The 21,285-nt window shown below is 43.7% G+C and overlaps 1 protein-coding gene across 1 annotated transcript in view; it reads left to right on the forward strand.

Moving 5' to 3' along the window:
- NYAP2 (neuronal tyrosine-phosphorylated phosphoinositide-3-kinase adaptor 2) overlaps positions 1–21,285 on the forward strand; it is a 282,824-nt gene that overhangs the window by 114,976 nt on the left and 146,563 nt on the right. The window contains exon 3 of the mRNA XM_033959657.1: positions 751–756. Within this exon, the coding sequence (XP_033815548.1) occupies positions 751–756 (6 nt within the window). The remainder of the gene's footprint in view (positions 1–750; positions 757–21,285) is intronic.

Consider the following 21,285-nt stretch of genomic DNA (forward strand, 5'->3'; position numbering starts at 1 on the left):
CCTCGGCCATGGCCGTAGCCATGCGTCGCCTGGCCTGGCTCAGAGTCTCCGACCTGGACATCAACCACCAGGACCGTCTGGCCAACGCCCCCTGTCTCGGGGATGAGCTTTTTGGAGAGTCACTGGATTCCACCACCCAGAAACTCTCTGCCCATGAGACCAGGTGGGACACCCTGATCAAGCCGAAAAAGAAGGCACCGCCTACCCGACCTTATCGGCCACAAACATCTTATCAACGGAGGTTCTCAGCAAGGCCACTCAATCCGCCTCCCCAGCAATCTAGGCGGCCCCGTCAACAGCAACATCACGCTCAGGCTCGATCTCAGGCCTCTCAACCCTCTAAGCCTCCTCAGCCTGCTAAACAATCTCAGCCCTTTTGACTCTTCTCTCCAGGGCATAGCCAGTCATCCACCCTTGCTACCTCTTCCACAGCCCATCGGGGGTCGTCTCACCATTTTCTCCAGCCGTTGGGAACTCATCACATCGGACCAGTGGGTCCTCAACATCATCCGCCACGGCTACTCTCTCAACTTCCAGACTCCACCTCCGGACAACCTTCCCGTAGAGTCTGCTTCAAACTCATCTCAAACCCCCCTCCTCCTGAGGGAGGTTCAATCCCTCCTCCTTCTCAATGCCATCGAAGAAGTACCTCCAGATCAAAGGGGGCAGGGATTCTACTCCCGCTACTTTCTGGTACCCAAAAAGACGGGAGACCTCCGTCCCATTCTCGATCTCAGGGACCTCAACAAGTGTCTGGTCAAGGAAAAGTTCAGAATGCTCTCCCTTGCCACGCTCTACCCTCTTCTTTCTCAACACGACTGGCTATGTTCCCTGGACCTCAAAGAGGCCTACACTCACATCTCCATCAATCAACATTCTCGCCGCTACCTGCGGTTCCAGGTACTGCACCATCACTATCAGTACAAGGTGCTACCGTTCGGCCTCGCTTCCTCACCCAGGGTCTTCACCAAGTGCCTTATAGTGGTAGCGGCCTTCCTCAGGTCTCACAACCTCCAAGTGTTCCCCTACTTGGACGATTGGTTGGTGAAAGCACCTTCATCTCAACTCGTGCTACAAGCCACTCATCACACCATCTCTCTCCTCCACCTCCTGGGGTTCGAGATCAACTACCCCAAGTCGCACTTGCTTCCCACCCAGCGACTTCAATTCATTGGAGCAGTTCTGGACACCACGCTAATGAGGGCCTTTCTCCCCTCCGATCGCCAGCGAACTCTGCTCCATCTCTGCCGTCAGGTACTCAGGCACCCCTCCATCCCTGCCCGACAGATGATGGTCCTACTGGGCCACATGGCCTCGACGGTGCATGTCCTTCCTCTGGCACGCCTCCACCTTCGTACGCCTCAGTGGACTCTCGCCAACCAATGGTCACAGACTACGGACCTTCTTTCTCATCCCATATCTGTGACATCATCTCTTCAGCAATCTCTCCAATGGTGGTTGAACTCCTCAAATCTTTCCAGGGGTCTGCTTTTTCATCTGCCCCCCCACTCTATGATCATCACCACAGATGCGTCCCCCTACGCATGGGGAGCTCACCTAGGAGATCTACGCACCCAGGGTCTTTGGACCCCACAGGAGCGTCGTCATCACATCAATTTCCTGGAACTCAGAGCCATGTTCTACGCCCTCAAGGCTTTCCAACATCTCCTCTGCCCTCAAGTCCTCCTCCTCTGCACGGACAATCAAGTCGCCATGTACTACATAAACAAGCAAGGCGGTACCGGATCTCGCCCCCTTTGTTTGGAGGCTCTGCGCATCTGGACCTGGGCCACGGACCGCAATCTCTTTCTCAGGGCGGTCTATATCCAGGGCGAACAGAACTCTCTGGCCGACAATCTCAGTCGCATCCTTCAACCCCACGAGTGGACGTTGGACCCCCCGACTCTGCTCTCCGTCTTTGCTCGATGGGGCACTCCACAGGTGGACCTCTTTGCAGCTCCTCACAATCATCAGCTGCCCCTATTCTGCTCCAGACTCTTCTCTCCTCACCGTCTGGCCCCGGATGCATTCCTGCTCGATTGGAGGGATCGGTTCCTGTATGCCTTCCCTCCACTTCCTCTGATGTTGCGGACCTTGTCCAAACTCCGCAAGGACAACGCCACCATGATTCTCATCGCACCTCGGTGGCCTCGCCAACACTGGTTCTCCCTCCTGCTCCAGCTCAGCTCCAGGGAGCCCATTCCTCTTCCTGTGTTTCCTACTCTACTTACGCAACAGCATCAGTCTCTGCTACATCCCAATCTGTCTTCGCTCCACCTGACAGCTTGGTTTCTCTCGGGCTGACCTCTCCGGAGAACCTATCTCAACCGGTCCGCCTCATTTTGGACGCGTCCAGGAAACCGGCCACTCTCCAATGTTACCATCAGAAGTGGACCAGATTTTCCTCCTGGTGTCTCCGGCATCATCAGGAACCCACCTCCTTAGCGGTGGAAACTGTCTTGGAATATTTGCTCTCTCTGTCCAACGCTGGCCTCAAAACTACCTCCATCAGAGTCCACCTCAGTGCCATCACTGCGTTTCATGAGCCTATTTTCGGAAAACCTCTCACGGCTCATCCTCTGGTTTCCAGATTCATGAGAGGCCTCTTCAACATCAAACCGCCTCTCAAGCCTCCTCCTGTCGTCTGGGACCTGAATGTGGTTCTCTCAGCTCTTATGAAACCTCCGTTTGAGCCTCTTGCCACAACTTCTCTCAGGCTTCTAACCTGGAAGGTGCTTTTCCTAATTGCCATCACCTCTGCCAGGAGGGTTAGCGAACTACATGCACTGGTTGCCGACCCACCTTTCACTATTTTTCACCATGACAAGGTTGTTTTGCGCACCCACCCTAAATTCCTTCCCAAGGTGGTCTCAGCTTTTCACCTCAACCAGTCCATTGTGCTGCCCGTCTTCTTCCCTAAGCCTCACTCGCATCCTGGGGAACAGGCGTTGCACACGCTGGATTGTAAGCGTGCCCTTGCTTACTATCTTGATCGTACCAGAGCTCACCGAACAGCCCCTCAGCTCTTTTTGTCTTTCGACCCCAACCGTTTGGGTCGTCCTGTCTCCAAACGGACACTTTCAAATTGGCTTGCTGCCTGTATTGCTTTCTGCTACGCTCGGGCCGGTCTCTCACTGGAAGGAACTGTCACGGCCCACAGAGTCCGAGCTATGGCTGCTTCCGTGGCTTTCCTCCGCTCCACGCCCATCGAGGAAATCTGCAAGGCGGCCACTTGGTCCTCAGTTCACACGTTCACTACTCACTACTGTCTGGATGCATTCTCCAGACGGGATGGACACTTCGGCCAATCTGTGTTACAAAATTTGTTTTCCTAATGGCCAACCATCCCACCTCCCTCTTTGTTAGCTTGGAGGTCACCCATGTGTTAAGAATATGCTGCCTGCTTGTCCTGGGATAAAGCACAGTTACTTACCGTAACAGGTGTTATCCAGGGACAGCAGGCAGATATTCTTAAGTCCCACCCACCTCCCCGGGTTGGCTTCTTAGCTGGCTTATCCTAACTGGGGACCACGCACTCCTCCGTCGGGCGGGAAGGCACTCGCGCACGCGCGGTGCGGCCAACTAGAAACTTCTAGTTAAAAAGGTCCGTACCGAGGGCTCCGTCGGTGACGTCACCCATGTGTTAAGAATATCTGCCTGCTGTCCCTGGATTACACCTGTTACGGTAAGTAACTGTGCTTTCTAGCACCCGTTAATGTAACGGGCTAAAATACTAGTTAAATTAATAAAAAAACTGCATGACCAACAACAAATACATACCGGGTAAAAAGGACCGTAAAGCCCCTGGACACAAATAAGAAAGGGGGGAGAAATACATTTGATATAGAAAATGTAAGAAACAATTAAGGTAAACACAAAAGGGAATTGGGAAATAAATGCAAGAAACAAAATTAAGTTAATTACTAAAAGACAGTTGATCAACTAAAAGCATCTTTAAAAAGAAAGCACTTTAAGTTACTTTAAAATTTTTGCAAGTTTTTTTCCATTTTTAAGTGTAAAGGAAGAGAATTCCAAATCAAAGGGGCTGTCACGGAAAAGATTGAGGTATGACGTGTAACAATTATTTTTAAAGATGTGTAGGGATATTTCCGTATTCACACCTGAAGGTTAGGCCTCCATGATGTCATCAAGCCTGAACCATTGTTTCAAGAATCTCTCTGCAAGCAACTTTCCAGCATGAATTTTGCAAGAAGTAAGAAGAATGATGCATTATGGGGATGTACCCGAATGTTGCTATTCAAGGGCATTCATCTGTGCTTTAATAATGGGACAGTGTGAATCTTGAAGAAATTATTCTGTTCTTATCTGTCTAACGGCCCTGGGTCTTCCAGCATATATGATACTTTATACAGAAAGGCTATTCATCAAGTTCTGTTTCTGGATTGGTCCGAGGAAGTCATCTGATGAGATTCAAGAAAAGAAAGGTGCTAATTAATTAATAGTTAGTTAGTCTGTGATAAGGTCCGGGGAAGCTCAGATCTGCTCACAGATGTTCTAATTGTAAACTTTTTCTTTCAATAATTAGACCTGTAAGTTACCTTGTGTGATTCTCTGCCTAAGAGATAGAAATTCGGACATTTAAAAACTGTTCTGAACTTAGCACAGATAAACGGAACTTATTGCTGATGATTTATAGCCTCATCAAGGATTTTCAACACGTGTAACTTTTACAACGGTATTCCTGACGTCTTCCAGCTGACACGAAGTTTTCTCTTCTACCTAATTGTGCCGGAGAGGCTAATTAAGGGTGAGCATACGGAAATTACTTTTATTAGCTTGGGAATTAGATAGGAATCAATTATAAAGGTAAAGGGTTGAAAAGTTACCTGGGTGATAATATAATCATTTGCTAATCAGGGATTATTATTATAAGGAATAGTGTGTGTTTAACAAGAAGTTTTACTTAGTTGTCTAACCATTAGATTGTGATAATCATGTACTGAGTTTCATTTGTGTAATTAGATATTTTGAACAATATTTAGATTCTGCAGCTGGCTTGTGAATTATATTTTTCTATTTTCATAATAAAGATATTTCTCATTAGCCTGGGTTTTGTGTCGTATAATTAGACCATGATATTTGGACTTGAATAAGGTTATGGTTTTCTCTAGACCACTTAACAGAGACGTAACGTGTTTATAATACTGCTAAGTGAACCATAAATCCTTCTACAGATTTTGGGGGCTCGTTTGCCGGGATATCTAGGTTTCTAATTTACGACCGTAGCCATGTCTGTTGACACTGAGACTCAGATTTCGTGGCATGCTCTTGAAAAAGATGTTTTTCAGAAATTAGCTGTGCAAGTTTTAAAACAGACAGATTCTGATGTGTATTTTTCTGACCTGGTACGTTTATTACATGCAGATATAGAGGACTCTAATCAGGCGTACTGTTCAGTATTGCAGCGTCTCCTACATGCTCGTACTAAACCTACAGGAGAAAATTATTCAGAGCTTATCTGTGCGTTGTTGGCTTTTAAAACTTCTATCTCTTCTGGTTTATCTCAACAACGTCAGCTTCAGAGTGATTTATATGAGCAATTAGAGGATTGTAAAAATTCTTTGCAAGCAGAACGGACTCGTAATGATTCCCTTGAACTGTTAGTTTCTAATTGTGAAGATCAACATTCCGACTTTGATCAGGTGATGTCTGAGTTACGACATCAATGTTCTGAGTTGAATGCTGAACTTGAAAGTCAGAAAAAAAGTACAGTGGATATTTCTTGTGTTAAGTGTACATCTTTAGTGACGCAACTTAATACTGTCCGGGCTCAGAAGGCAGATTTACAGCTTTCTTTAGCTACTTGTCATAAAGATCATGATAAGAGTGCCGAGCTTGTTTCCAGGTTGCAGAATGAACTTGCAGACGTAACTTCTGCTTATGTTTGTCTGGGTGAAAAGTTAAACGCTACCGAACGTCTGTCTAATGATAAGGCAGCCCGTGCTGACAGGCAATTATGTGCCTTACAAGCGGACTTTGTTGAGTCTCAGAAACGACTTTCCGAAAGCGAGTTACAGGTCACAAAGTTAACTAACTCGTTATGTCAGGCAGATGCCGATAATTTGGCTCTGCGCCAGAATGTTCAAGATATATCTTTTCAAAGAACTTCGTTAGCTTCTGATGTGAAAGTTTTACAAGACAAGGTTGCTACTTTTTGTAGTGAGAGGGATATTCCAGCTCCCTTTCTTCCTATGTCGCCTCTTCATTTTCCTACACCGGCTCCTAGGACCGTCTTTCGTTCTTTTTACAGCTCTAGGGAGGAAGGTAGTAACAGGAATTTGCAGGAGTGTTCTGATTCTACTGCAGATGACTTGTTGCCTAGTAACAAACCCTGCCCTGAGAAATTAGTGACACTAGCTGACCGCCCAGTGCAGCAACCACGCCCAGTGCAGCAACCACGCCCTGTTAGGTCTATCTCAAATTCCTGTGACGTCACTGAACCTTCTGACTCTAAACCTCATCCGGTAAGGTCAGTTTACAGTGAGCCTAAACAACCACCAGATGGCACCAAAGCACCAGACATTTCACAACATACTCCACAAAGGTCACAGCACAATAATGAAACAGGGAAAGAAACTCAAAAGAAAGGAGGTAGTTATACTATACCACCCTATCACGTACAGATAATGAAGATGTTTAAACAAATGATAGAACCTTTTAGAGAGGGAACTAAGCTAACTATTGAAGCACATTTGGCGTCAATACATGAGTTCTTTGAAACTTATGCAGTGACTGAGGACAGTGATAAGCTTTGTTTACTCCGTTGGTCCTTTGCTTCTGAGTGTTCTGAGACATTGCGATCCATCATCACTGGTACTTCGGATGTGTTAGAGGTGGAACAACAACTCAAAAGACGTTATGGTACATACGCTGATTCCATTGAATCTCGCAAAGCTGCATTCCATTTGCGTTGTGGACTCCAAGAAAATCCCCGTGAATTTGCTTTCCGTCTGAAACGACATTTCTTTCCAGACAGGACTCCTTCTGAGGACGAACTGGAGTATGGAGAATTCCGATCTCTCTTTGCAAAAGCCTTGCCTGAATATATGAGTGTGGTTGTGGCTGGTATGAAAAAGGCCTCTTACTCATCGATCTTAGCCATAGCCGAGGATTTCTATGATCATAAAGTCAGGGTTCCTGCAGGCCAATCTGAGAAACCGGTGCCCAAAGCACGATCTAATGAACCTAAGCTGAGTGTTTGCGCAGTTCAGAATTCACTTGCTTTGGAACCTAGTAGCTCTGTAGTTTCCACTCCAGGACCTGTTTCATCTCGTCCAGCAGACCAGACTTCCTCTTCTGATGCACCACCCAATAGTGATGGACCCAAGACACAGAAGAAGAGACGGCCCAATAAGCAACAGAAGCAGAGTGACCTCAGTGTGATAATGGAACAATTGGCTCAAGTGGTGGATCGTATTTCTGCCCTGGAATTGACTTCTAAACAATTGGCAGCATCTGTCCCCGCGAGAACGGAACAGACCTCAAGGAGAAAGGATAACAATATCAGTTACAGGCCTTCCGGAACTCGAGTGGTCAAGTCTGTAGTAACTGATACCCATGCTTCCTCAGTAGACGACCTGGATGACACACCCGAATTGTTAGAGGATGATACCGCATGACTAGTCCGAGAACCAATTTCTCCACCCACTATTGTATCTTCTGTCCAAACAACATCTCCTGATGCTACACAAGACATAGATCTGGTACAATCCAGTGAATTATCTGAGAACACCGAGTGGCTTCCTTCATGGGATTCCATTAAGTCACACAAGTATTTCTTGGGTAGGTTAACGCCTATGGGTCAACGGTACACTTTACCTTTGTTTCTCCAACAGGTTTTGTCTTGTCCCGGTTTACTTGATACGGCTTCCGAAGTGACTTTGATCACTCAGGGACTATTCCAACGTTTGCAGACTACCCTGGGTACCCAGAATCCACTGTCGATTATTCCCAGTGATTTGTCTTTGGTTGCATATGGACATCAGAACATTGAGACAGTTGGTCAAACTTGGCTAACCTTGCAGTTAGGCAAAATGAATGTTAAACACCCAGTGATTATTACCACTAGTCCAGGAGAGGAGTTTTTGATTGGAAACGATCTTTTGAAGAGATTGCGGCCTATTTTGGATTACGTCCAAGAAGTGGTCTGGGCTCAGGTGACTCGTCCCCTTCCTTTTGGAAAGGTACCGACTACACGCCTTCCCCAGGTTACCAGTACTGTGGAACGAAACGATACTTCAATTCGAATAACTTTCCTGCGTTCAGCGGATCCACACATTTTGGAGCTACGGTATGCCAATGTTCCAGAAGGGGGTCCCACAGACCGCGAGATTGTCAGCGTTCCCAAGGAACAAATATCTGACATTGTTCTCCAGGCTGACCATTTGGAGATTGTTCTGAAGTCTACGTTCCCCGTGCCAGATCCACCTCAAGAGACTGTCCAAGACCCGACCTCATCTGTTTCCAGTTCTTTGACCTCTCATCCTCGTCTACTGGCTGTACTTCACCAGGATGATACTGACTTGTTTGTTGATGTTCACCTGCACGGTTCTGTCCCAGTTCAAGCTCAACTGCTACTCCAGAGTGACATCTCCATGATTAGTGAATCTTTTTACTGTCAACTTCAGCGAACCACATCAGTTCCGTTTGTTCGGCGCCACTCTACTCACCTACCTATACCAGGTCAGGGGGTCAAGCCTCTTGTTGGGGTTTGTAACCTTCTGCTGACCCTGGGTTCTAAGACTTTCACTCATCACTTTTCTGTGGTGAAAGGCCTATACACATCCTTGTGTTTAGGATCAGAATGTCTTGTTCGTCTAGGAGTCTACGTTGATTTGGTGAACGGTGTGCTTTGGAGCAGATTGCAAGGCACCCCGGTAGAAGATGTGGACCTGATGGATGGTCTGAAGGCTGGACAACTTCTTCCTCAAATTTGTGAAGTGGTTTGTGCTGAAGACGTCAAGATTCCTGGCCTTGTGCATGATTTTGCTCTACCTCTTCGTTTGGCCCATGGTCAACGCATGCTCGATGATATTGGCTTTTTCAACCCGAATACCTCTTTTCTCGAGCATGGTCTTTCTCTAGGTGCTTTACCATGTCTTGAAGTACCTACCTCTTCTTTCCATGTATTGATTGTCAATGCTCAACCTACGGAAGTCTTTCTCTCCGCTGGAGAACATTTGGGTTTTCTAGTGGGTGAATCTTTTCCTGATGTTGAGGTAACATTGCCTATCATTGGCAGCTTGTCTTCCATTGTTGACCCCTGCCAAGGGGGGGATATACTGGACCATATTTTTACCTCACCTAAAGGACTCATTTCACTGGACTTCCTGTGGCCATATGATGCATTGACTTCCCATGTAACAGTGGATAATGATTTTTTGATTTTATCCAGGAAGTTAGCTCTGTCTGACCAATCTAAAGCGGTGAATGCCATTGAGTCTTCATCTTTGCAAGAACAGATTGAAGACCAAGTGGAAATCTCTTCCAACCAACCTTTTTCTAAGTTTGATGCTATGGTAAAGGAACAAGTGGACCTAGCTGATGCGTGCTCTTCTGATGAAGAAAAGGCTCAGTTCACACAGTTGTTGTACAAGTATCGAGACCTTTTTGCAGTGGATTCTTATGACACTGGACTGACTGATCTACATGTGACCAAGATTCCTACGGATCTCCACAGTAAGCCCGTCTTCGTACGTCAGTATAAGATTCCTTTGGCCTCGTATGAGTCCGTGCAAGAGATACTTGATACCCTGGAAACTAGGGGTATCATTAGGCTTTGCAACAGTACATACAACTCACCCTTGTGGCCAATCCTGAAGAAGAATAACAGTTGGAGAATTGCCTTGGACTACCGACAGCTAAACAAGCGGGTACCCTTGTCTAGGTGGCCTATGGCCCATCTTGACCAGAGCTTGACTACCATCAAAGGAGCTAAGTATTTTACCAGTTTGGATTTAGCTTCTGGATTTTGGACAGTTCCTGTACATCCACCGGATCAATACAAACTAGCATTTACCTTTGGGAAGAAACAGTACACGTGGAATAGAACACCTTTTGGTTTTCTGAACTCTCCAGCTGAGTTCAACATATTTCTCCATAAAGCCCTTCCAGATGCGGAAGCTCGTGGAACTCTAGTCTATGTGGATGACATCCTGATCAAGAGTCCCACCTTTCAGAAACACCTGGAAGAGGTAGAACATGTGTTCCAACAATTGCAAAATGCAGGAGCTAAATTGACCCTTGCCAAAGGTCAATGGTGCCGAACATCTCTGAATTATTTAGGGTATGACATTTCCTCTGAAGGTCTTCGACCACAGAAGAAAAGGATACAGGCCCTACAACAGTTGAGGAAACCTACCAATTTGACGGAACTTCGTTCATTTTTGGGGATATGCAATTATTCTCGACAGTTCATAGATCAGTATGCAGAGATCTCTAGACCCTTGGTTGCCTTACTAAAGAAGGATGTACCTTGGACGTGGGGTCCTGAACAGGAAGATGCTATGCAAGAGATGAAAGAGCAGCTTAGTCGCTTTCCTTGCTTGTCCTACCCTGAGAGTGGTCGTGAATTCTTCATCGACCTAGGATTCTCCAAACACTCTATGAGTGCTGTCCTGTACCAGAAATACGACTCTGACAAGCGTGTGGTGGCCTATGCAAGCAAAGGCTTCACCGATGTAGAGAAGAAGTATTCTGAATGTGAGAAAGCTCTACTGTCAACTGTTTGGGCTCTTCAACATTTTCGGAGTTATATCCAAGGAGAAAAACTCATTGTAGAGACTTGTCATCAACCCATTAGTTTCTTGGGTAGTGACAAGATCAAGACTGGTCGTGTCTCCAATAGCCGAATAGTCTCATGGACTTTGGCTCTCCAAGGATGGCCTTTACAGGTAAAGTATGCACTGAAACATCGAAACACAGTAGCCCAAGGGATAGCAGAATTGCATGATTGTACAGAACAAGATTCTCTTACAGGTATACCGGAACCTGATGTTCCACCAGAAGAGGAGGAACCCCATCGTCATCATCTTTACGATGAACAGCTATGTGCCAATATACCTCAAGTCTACGTAGATGGCTGTGCCTTCCACCAGACCTCGACCCATAATTTGGTCGCAGGAGTAGGTGTAGTGTGGAATGTCGACACACCTATGGAAACCTTGAAGTATAGATTGGGTGCTAAAACCAACCAATATGCAGAGATTGTAGCAGCCTTGGTCGCTGTACAGTCTGCGGTACAAAAGGGGATCCCAGAACTGATTATCTGTACAGATTCTGATTATGTGCGTCAAAACTTTGTGTCTCACTTACCCGTGTGGAAAAAGAAGGACATGTTAAATTCCAAAGGAAAGCCTGTCCATCATGGCGACTTGATTCTAGCCTTAGATCAATTGGTACGAGACAATGACATGACCATCTACTGGAAGAAAGTGAAAGGTCATGCTAAGGTTAATAGTTCTGACAAGATCGGAAATGACCTTGCGGATCAACTGGCCAAAGAAGGTGCTTTGTCAGGTGAACTATGGCAATGCCCTGAAGAGTTGTTTTCGATGGTACATGCTATTACTCGACGCCAAACGAAACAGGTAGTTGAAACACCTGTGGTGCAGTGGGGTAATGATATCCCTTCCTTTGATCTTGTAACCGCTCAGAAGACCGATCTTATCCTGGGAAAGTTCTATAACTTCATACAGAATCCACAGGATCATCCATTGTCTGAAGACGACCAGAAGGATGAAGAACTGAGGATACTCTACACCTCCAGAGAGAAATTTTCGATTCACCAGAACCTGCTCACTCGGACGAGTAAGCATGGTATTGTGCAGTGGGTTGTACCCCGTGCATATCGAGGAATCATGTTGCAACATGCCCATGATGAACCTTGTGCAGGACATAGAGGTGAAGAAGTTACCTATGAGACACTGAAGCAAGTGGCCTATTGGCCTCATATGCGGCAAGATGTGCAGTTATATACGAGAGGTTGCTTGACTTGTTGTCAATTTCAACCCTCTACACCACTTCACCGAGCACCCTTGAGAAAGAAGGGTTTGGTCATGCCCTGGTCCGACATCCAGATTGACTGGATTGGCCCAGTGGTCCGTTCCTCCCGAGGTAATAAGTATATGTTGACTGTCACTTGTTTGTTTACAAAGTGGATTGAGTGCTTGCCTGCACCCAATTGTACGGCAGAGACTACCGCTACCTTGTTACTAAATCATGTGTTCAGTAGGTGGGGTTTGCCCATGAGAGTGGACTCAGACCAAGGATCACATTTCACTGCGGATGTGATGCGACACATGTGGAAGATGCTCGGAGTGAAAAGTAAATTGCACATAGCTTACCACCCTCAATCATCGGGACAAGTGGAAAGAGCGAATCGTACCATCATCACGATCCTGAAGAAGTACGTGTCTACCTCTGGTAAGAATTGGGACATGAAGTTACCTTTGGTACTGATGGCTATTCGTGCCACGCCTCACCGTTCTACGGGGGTGACGCCTTTTGAAATGATGGCAGGTAGAGAAATGACATTACCAATTCATTTGTTGTATAGAACTAATGATGTAAATCTTTCTAGTGCTACTACTGCTCATGAATATGTCACCCATTTGCGTAACCATTTACAGGGTGCATTTTCTTTTGCCCAGAAAAATCTGGAAATTGCTGCTAAAGGTAGAAAAGCCTATTATGATCATAGGACTACCACAAAGGAATACCAAATTGGTGACAAGGTATTCTATTACAATTTTGGCAAAACCAAGACCAAAGAAAGTAAATTTTTGCTAAGTTGGCATGGTCCATTCCCTATAGTGGAAAAAGCTTCACCTGTGGCTTATCAAATTCGCATCAAATCAAATTCTCCAGGTGCAGATGTCCTTAAATGGGTCCACATTAATCAACTGAGACCATGTCATCCCAGTAAATCATCCCAGGATGAAACCATTGTTGTGATGAATGACATTAACCTAGCAACAGCCTAGGCTGTTCTCTCTCTTTTCTGTTTTTCAGATGGCGAAACGAGTTCTGCCGATGCTGTTCCTGGTTGTCCTGCTGATTGGCGTTGGTACCAAAGTAATCGATCCTGGTCCGCAGTCCCGTGTTGTCCTTCAAGATTCTCCTGGTTTCTTCCTCTTCCCGTTCCAGATCTTGCTCCAGACCATCTTCTTTCGATGTTTCTCTTTTCCATTTGGACTCTACTCCTACTGAAACTGAATTGGAAATCTTGGATGTTTTCCGTGGACATCCCATCAACTTTACCCTTGAAGTGGAACAATATTTGATGACAAAGCCTTCCCACACCATTGAACTGAAAGTTGATAATGATAAGCTTCATATTGAGGACTTTCATATTGGCTCCTCCAATGTTCATGAAGTTGTTGATACCCGCAGTATTGATTTTTTTTATCACTGTTGTTATTCCAATTTTTGCCATCCTGTGGGTTCTCTTATTTGGGTTCTCTGTTTTTGCACTCTATGAGACCATCCGTATTAGACGTCTTATTCAACAGAAACCATCACATACTGACTTAAGAATGCATGATTTCATTGCGGCTATGAAAGAGTAATTTTGCTAGCCGTATTTTTGATTATGATCTATCTGTCTTAACTTTTGCTTTGGCATACCTTTTGTGCCTTGCTAAGTAGTTATGATTTTTTGATTTTATCATATATTGCCATTATTCAGTGATTTTATTATCATTTATTTGGCTGGGTTCATATATTTTGCCCTTGCCTTTATGATTATTATCCATTGATTATTGATATCTTTGATTTATTGCTGATTTTTATGGTATTGCTTATGTTTATGCATTTTTATATCACCTTGGGTCTTGTCGATCCTTTCCTACTTAGTTAGGTTGAAGGTGAAATAGACTCCATTGAAGTTATTTCTCCTCCAAAAGGGGGGACTGTAGGGATATTTCCGTATTCACACCTGAAGGTTAGGCCTCCATGATGTCATCAAGCCTGAACCATTGTTTCAAGAATCTCTCTGCAAGCAACTTTCCAGCATGAATTTTGCAAGAAGTAAGAAGAATGATGCATTATGGGGATGTACCCGAATGTTGCTATTCAAGGGCATTCATCTGTGCTTTAATAATGGGACAGTGTGAATCTTGAAGAAATTATTCTGTTCTTATCTGTCTAACGGCCCTGGGTCTTCCAGCATATATGATACTTTATACAGAAAGGCTATTCATCAAGTTCTGTTTCTGGATTGGTCCGAGGAAGTCATCTGATGAGATTCAAGAAAAGAAAGGTGCTAATTAATTAATAGTTAGTTAGTCTGTGATAAGGTCCGGGGAAGCTCAGATCTGCTCACAGATGTTCTAATTGTAAACTTTTTCTTTCAATAATTAGACCTGTAAGTTACCTTGTGTGATTCTCTGCCTAAGAGATAGAAATTCGGACATTTAAAAACTGTTCTGAACTTAGCACAGATAAACGGAACTTATTGCTGATGATTTATAGCCTCATCAAGGATTTTCAACACGTGTAACTTTTACAACGGTATTCCTGACGTCTTCCAGCTGACACGAAGTTTTCTCTTCTACCTAATTGTGCCGGAGAGGCTAATTAAGGGTGAGCATACGGAAATTACTTTTATTAGCTTGGGAATTAGATAGGAATCAATTATAAAGGTAAAGGGTTGAAAAGTTACCTGGGTGATAATATAATCATTTGCTAATCAGGGATTATTATTATAAGGAATAGTGTGTGTTTAACAAGAAGTTTTACTTAGTTGTCTAACCATTAGATTGTGATAATCATGTACTGAGTTTCATTTGTGTAATTAGATATTTTGAACAATATTTAGATTCTGCAGCTGGCTTGTGAATTATATTTTTCTATTTTCATAATAAAGATATTTCTCATTAGCCTGGGTTTTGTGTCGTATAATTAGACCATGATATTTGGACTTGAATAAGGTTATGGTTTTCTCTAGACCACTTAACAGAGACGTAACGTGTTTATAATACTGCTAAGTGAACCATAAATCCTTCTACAGATTTTGGGGGCTCGTTTGCCGGGATATCTAGGTTTCTAATTTACGACCGTAGCCATGTCTGTTGACACTGAGACTCAGATTTCGTGGCATGCTCTTGAAAAAGATGTTTTTCAGAAATTAGCTGTGCAAGTTTTAAAACAGACAGATTCTGATGTGTATTTTTCTGACCTGGTACGTTTATTACATGCAGATATAGAGGACTCTAATCAGGCGTACTGTTCAGTATTGCAGCGTCTCCTACATGCTCGTACTAAACCTACAGGAGAAAATTATTCAGAGCTTATCTGTGCGTTGTTGGCTTTTAAAACTTCTATCTCTTCTGGTTTATCTCAACAACGTCAGCTTCAGAGTGATTTATATGAGCAATTAGAGGATTGTAAAAATTCTTTGCAAGCAGAACGGACTCGTAATGATTCCCTTGAACTGTTAGTTTCTAATTGTGAAGATCAACATTCCGACTTTGATCAGGTGATGTCTGAGTTACGACATCAATGTTCTGAGTTGAATGCTGAACTTGAAAGTCAGAAAAAAAGTACAGTGGATATTTCTTGTGTTAAGTGTACATCTTTAGTGACGCAACTTAATACTGTCCGGGCTCAGAAGGCAGATTTACAGCTTTCTTTAGCTACTTGTCATAAAGATCATGATAAGAGTGCCGAGCTTGTTTCCAGGTTGCAGAATGAACTTGCAGACGTAACTTCTGCTTATGTTTGTCTGGGTGAAAAGTTAAACGCTACCGAACGTCTGTCTAATGATAAGGCAGCCCGTGCTGACAGGCAATTATGTGCCTTACAAGCGGACTTTGTTGAGTCTCAGAAACGACTTTCCGAAAGCGAGTTACAGGTCACAAAGTTAACTAACTCGTTATGTCAGGCAGATGCCGATAATTTGGCTCTGCGCCAGAATGTTCAAGATATATCTTTTCAAAGAACTTCGTTAGCTTCTGATGTGAAAGTTTTACAAGACAAGGTTGCTACTTTTTGTAGTGAGAGGGATATTCCAGCTCCCTTTCTTCCTATGTCGCCTCTTCATTTTCCTACACCGGCTCCTAGGACCGTCTTTCGTTCTTTTTACAGCTCTAGGGAGGAAGGTAGTAACAGGAATTTGCAGGAGTGTTCTGATTCTACTGCAGATGACTTGTTGCCTAGTAACAAACCCTGCCCTGAGAAATTAGTGACACTAGCTGACCGCCCAGTGCAGCAACCACGCCCAGTGCAGCAACCACGCCCTGTTAGGTCTATCTCAAATTCCTGTGACGTCACTGAACCTTCTGACTCTAAACCTCATCCGGTAAGGTCAGTTTACAGTGAGCCTAAACAACCACCAGATGGCACCAAAGCACCAGACATTTCACAACATACTCCACAAAGGTCACAGCACAATAATGAAACAGGGAAAGAAACTCAAAAGAAAGGAGGTAGTTATACTATACCTTCAAAAGATAACTCCGGGGCAGATATGGGGTCCTCAAGCTCTCTTTGCTATACTTAAAGAGAACACAGACATTAATTTTAATTCTGTCCTGAAGGGTACAACATTGCAATTTAACCCTCCACATTCTCCATGTATTTGTCTGTGACCACTTAATCACACAGGGCCATATTCAGAAAATGGTGTCCAAAGTTAGGCATAAATACAAAGAAGAACAAAATCTCCATGAGAACAGCAAAAGAAACACAAAAAGTGGAGTCTTAATTATATTTCAAATGTGATAGTCAAGAGCACTGAAAGTCTGTAATAAATGGCTTGAAAAGACTGTCTTTCAGTAGCTTATTTTCATGAGACAAAGCTTAGTGGGTTTGACCCAATCAGTACTTTATTGATGTGACCTGATAAGGTCTGTGTTTCGGCTGTGCAGAGCCTTCCTCAGGCATCATGTGCTTAAAAAAACCTATAGTTCATCAAATACCTAGATTGAGAGGGTGTATCACTTAGGGCTCCTTTTACTAAGGTGTGCTAGCGTTTTTAGCGAACGCGAAAGATTATTGCACGTAAACCACATGCTAAATGAAGCTCTATGGAGGCTTTAGCATTTAGATCACGCTAAAACCGCTAGCACACCTTAGTAAAAGGAGCCCTTAATCTTGTAGTATTAAAAAGCTGCAGATTGCAAAATGACTGAGGCTTCACGTTTGACAGCTTTTTTGACTACATGACTCCTTAGGAAGATTCTGTGCCTATCATCACCTAAGTCGATATAGGCATCGCTAGGTGTGAATCTACAAATGGCACCTAACTGATTAACATTGATAGGCACCTGCTGAGTGAGGCACCATTTATAGAATCTGGTCCAAGTGTCAGTTCTATAAAAGTCGCTTAGTGCTAAGCAGCCTTTATAGAATAGTGCTTAGCGTGGATTCTCACACCCAACTTTGGGTGTGAGGACTTACACTTGGCAAGGGCTGGTGTAAATACTCATGCCCAACTGATGGTAGTTGGAGCTACTAATCGCATTTAAATTTCTCAAAACACCCTGACCTGTCCATGTACCTCCCATGGCCACGCCCCCTTTTTAGTTGCCTGAATGACAATTTAGGTGCCCAGTGTTGTAGAATACTTCATAAGTAAATCCATGTATAAGTCCTAAATAGTGCCAGCTAGCATTATTTAATTAATTAATTTAAAACATTTTCTTACCCACCTATTCCTAGGTGGTTTACAAAATACAATTATAAAATGCAGGCACATACAATAATTTTGCACAAACACACAATAGAGACATCAGATTCTTCAGAAACAATTATCTGACATTGCCACCCACATATCAGCGGAAATATTCTGCATGGAACAGAAATAAGCAATCATTTAAATGCGTCCATGAATAAGGTGTTTTTTAATACCTTCTTAAATTTTTGAAAATCCAAGAGGGCTCTTAATGGTCCAGTTAAATTGTTCCATAAGTTCGCTCCCGCTAAAGAGAAAGCAGCTGTTCTTATGCTTACAAATGTGCTTTTGAAAAATCCATTAATGACAATCGTTAAGGGGAAGCAACCAGCAAGGGAGGAAGTGGGACCCTTGGATGATGGGGACAGAAAGGGAGTGGTAAAAGAGGAAAAAGAGATAGCTGACAGGTTAAATGAGTTCTTCACGTCAGTTTTCACGAGGGAGGACACAACCAACATTCCGGAACCCGAGGAGATCGTAAAAGGAGAGCAGGATGAAAATCTGGTCTAACTAGAGTTGAGCAAGGTGGATGTCCTCAGGCAGATAGACAGGCTAAAGAGCAACAAATCGCCAGGTTCGGACGGCATTCACCCAAGGGTACTCAAGGAACTAAGAAATTAAATAGCTGAGCCACTTCGACAAATATGCAACCTATCCTTAAAAACTGGAGAGATTCCGGAGGACTGGAAAATAGCAAATGTCACTCCCATCTTCAAAAAAGGCTCAAGAGGAGACCCAGGAAACTACAGGCCGGTGAGCTTGACCTCGGTCCCGGGAAAGATGATGGAAGCGCTGATTAAAGACAGCATCTGGGAACACATCGAAAACAATGGGCAGCTAAAGTTGAGCCAGCATGGCTTCTGCAAGGGCAGCTCATGCCTCACGAACTTATTATACTTCTTTGAGGGGGTAACCAGCCAGATGGATAAAGGGGAATCCATAGACATCATTTACCTTGACTTCCAAAAAGCCTTCAACAAGGTGCCACACGAAAGACTGCTAAGGAAGCTATGGAACCACGGGGTACAAGGGGAGGTCCACTGATGGATCAAAAACTGGCTGGCGGACAGGAAACAGAGGGTTGGAGTAAAGGGCCATTACTCAGACTGGCAATGGGTCACGAGCGGAGTTCCGCAGGGGTCGGTACTGGGACCGCTCCTGTTCAATATATTTATTAACGACCTGGAGGCAGGAACAAAATGTGAGGTTATTAAATTTGCAGACGACACCAAGCTATATAGCAAGGTCAATAACATGGAGGACTGCGAAGATCTCCAAAAAGATCTGACAACACTGGAAAAATGGGCCAAAAAGTGGCAAATGAGCTTCAAAATAGGGAAATGCAAGGTCATGCATATAGGGAAAAAGAACCCGATGTTCACTTACAAAATGGGGGGATCACCGCTAGGGGTGAGCAACCTTGAAAGAGACCTGGGAGTGATGGTAGACACAACATTAAAGGTGTTGGCGCAGTGCGCCACAGCCTCAAGGAAAGCAAACAAAATGTTGGGTATCATTAAGAAGGGTATCACGACCAGGACGAAGGAAGTCATCCTGCCAATGTATCGTGCAATGGTGCGCCCGCACCTGGAGTACTATGTTCAGTACTGGTCGCCGTACCTCAAGAAGGACATGGCGGTACTTGAGAAAGTCCAGAGAAGAGCAACTAAGCTAATAAAGGGCATGGAGGACCTCTCATATACTGACAGACTGAAAAAGCTGGGGCTTTTCTCCCTGGAAAAGCGGAGACTTAGAGGAGACATGATAGAAACCTTCAAGATCATGAAGGGTATAGAAAAAATAGACAGGGACAGATTTTTCAAATTATGGGGAACCACAAGTACAAGGGGGCACTCAGAGAAATTGAAAGGGGAGAGGTTTAGAACAAACGCCAGGAAGTTCTTTTTCACACAAAGGGTGGTGGATACATGGAACGCGCTACTAGGATGTGATAAGCAGGAGCACACTACAGGGCTTCAAAGAAGCTTTGGATAGGTACTTGGAGGACAAAGAGATTGAGGGGTACAGATAAGAGTAGAGGTAGATTATAGGGACAGGATTAGAGGTAAGTTATAAAATTAGTCAGGGACCATTGTTCAGGCAATAGGCCTGATGGGCCGCCGCGGGAGCGGACCGCTGGGCAAGATGGACCTCTGGTCTACCTCAGCGGAGGCAATTCTTATGTTCTTATGTATCGTCCCCTCAGACTGTAAGGTTCTAGCCGGTTGGTAGAATGCCCTAATGAATAACCCTACATACCAGCACTATTGTTTTGAAAATAATTCAAAACCTTACAGGCAGCCAATGAAGTTTTTTTTTAACCATGGTGTGATATGATCAAACTTTCTCACACCACAGATTAAGCGTGCAGCAGCGTTTTGAATCATCTGTAGGGCCTTACTCTGTGCCAACGCAATCCCCAAATAAAGGGCATTACAGTAATCTTAATTTTGTAATGATTACTATCTGAACCATTAACTAATTAGTTTGTATGTGGATCTGGGATCCATGCCTAAATTTTAGTACCCAAATTTGGGCAACTTTTATAGAACATAGGGGGCATTACTTCCATTTAGGAATCATAGACCACACTGGCAATACTAGCCCACACACTCCTTAGGAGGTCACTGTCTTATATAAAGGAAAACAATATCATTGCAACAGAAGAAGGGATGCTATAACCAAAATATATCTTTTGTCTACTTGGTATAGTCCTGAATAAGGAATATACTGGACTAGTTAGAGTTCTGCAAGAATCCTTATATTTTTTTATATATATATATATATATATATATAAAACTAAAGCAAGTGATATACAACTTATTTCTTTCTTGTTTCCACTCATATTTTTGTGTTACAGATTTTTTTACTTCTTGTCTTACGAGAAAGTTGCTAGTGTGATGCCAATCTAGATCTCTTTAGGGTTCATATCAGGTTATTTGACTCATGCGCCACTACAAAATTAACTCACACATTAAATTAAAGCCCTGTTTAATATTTAGAGCTTGGCAAAAGCATCTGAATTATGGTTTTGTGGCTGTTGTACAACTAAAACCTTCTTAATGGATTTAAACCATTTAATTCACTCAAGCAATAAAGCATCCTGTCTTTGGAAAGGAGCAAATCTGATAACACTTAATTGATTACTGGCCTATAAGGTTATTTTTTGCAGAGTACAAAATTGCTTTATTTTGTAAAGGGATACAGTGAGGTTATAAAAAAACATTTTTTAGGGGAAAGCAGGTCATTCCCATTGAATTAATATTTATAAAATAATACTTAACCCTCTACCTAGATGTTCTAAGTTATGTCAACCACTGTTTTTAAAATATGTTTTATTATTGTGTTAATAAACTGAGAGGTATCCACTGCCTATTTCTAGGATTTTAGGTCACACTGCATGCACTTCATTGGAGCTTAGGAAAAATTAGCCAGCACTTTTTTCCTAATTTTAGCTTCCTTCCATCGTCACCAGATTAACCATTGCTGAGAAATAAATATTAATCCTGTCAAAGCCCGGTATAAGACTGCTCATTGGCTGGTTGTTAATTATGTCTGAGGCATGATGGTTAGAATTTTTTCCCTTCCTA

Source organism: Geotrypetes seraphini, chromosome 9, assembly GCF_902459505.1.
Source record: "Geotrypetes seraphini chromosome 9, aGeoSer1.1, whole genome shotgun sequence".
In the NCBI taxonomy this organism is placed as follows: Eukaryota; Metazoa; Chordata; class Amphibia; order Gymnophiona; family Dermophiidae; genus Geotrypetes; species Geotrypetes seraphini.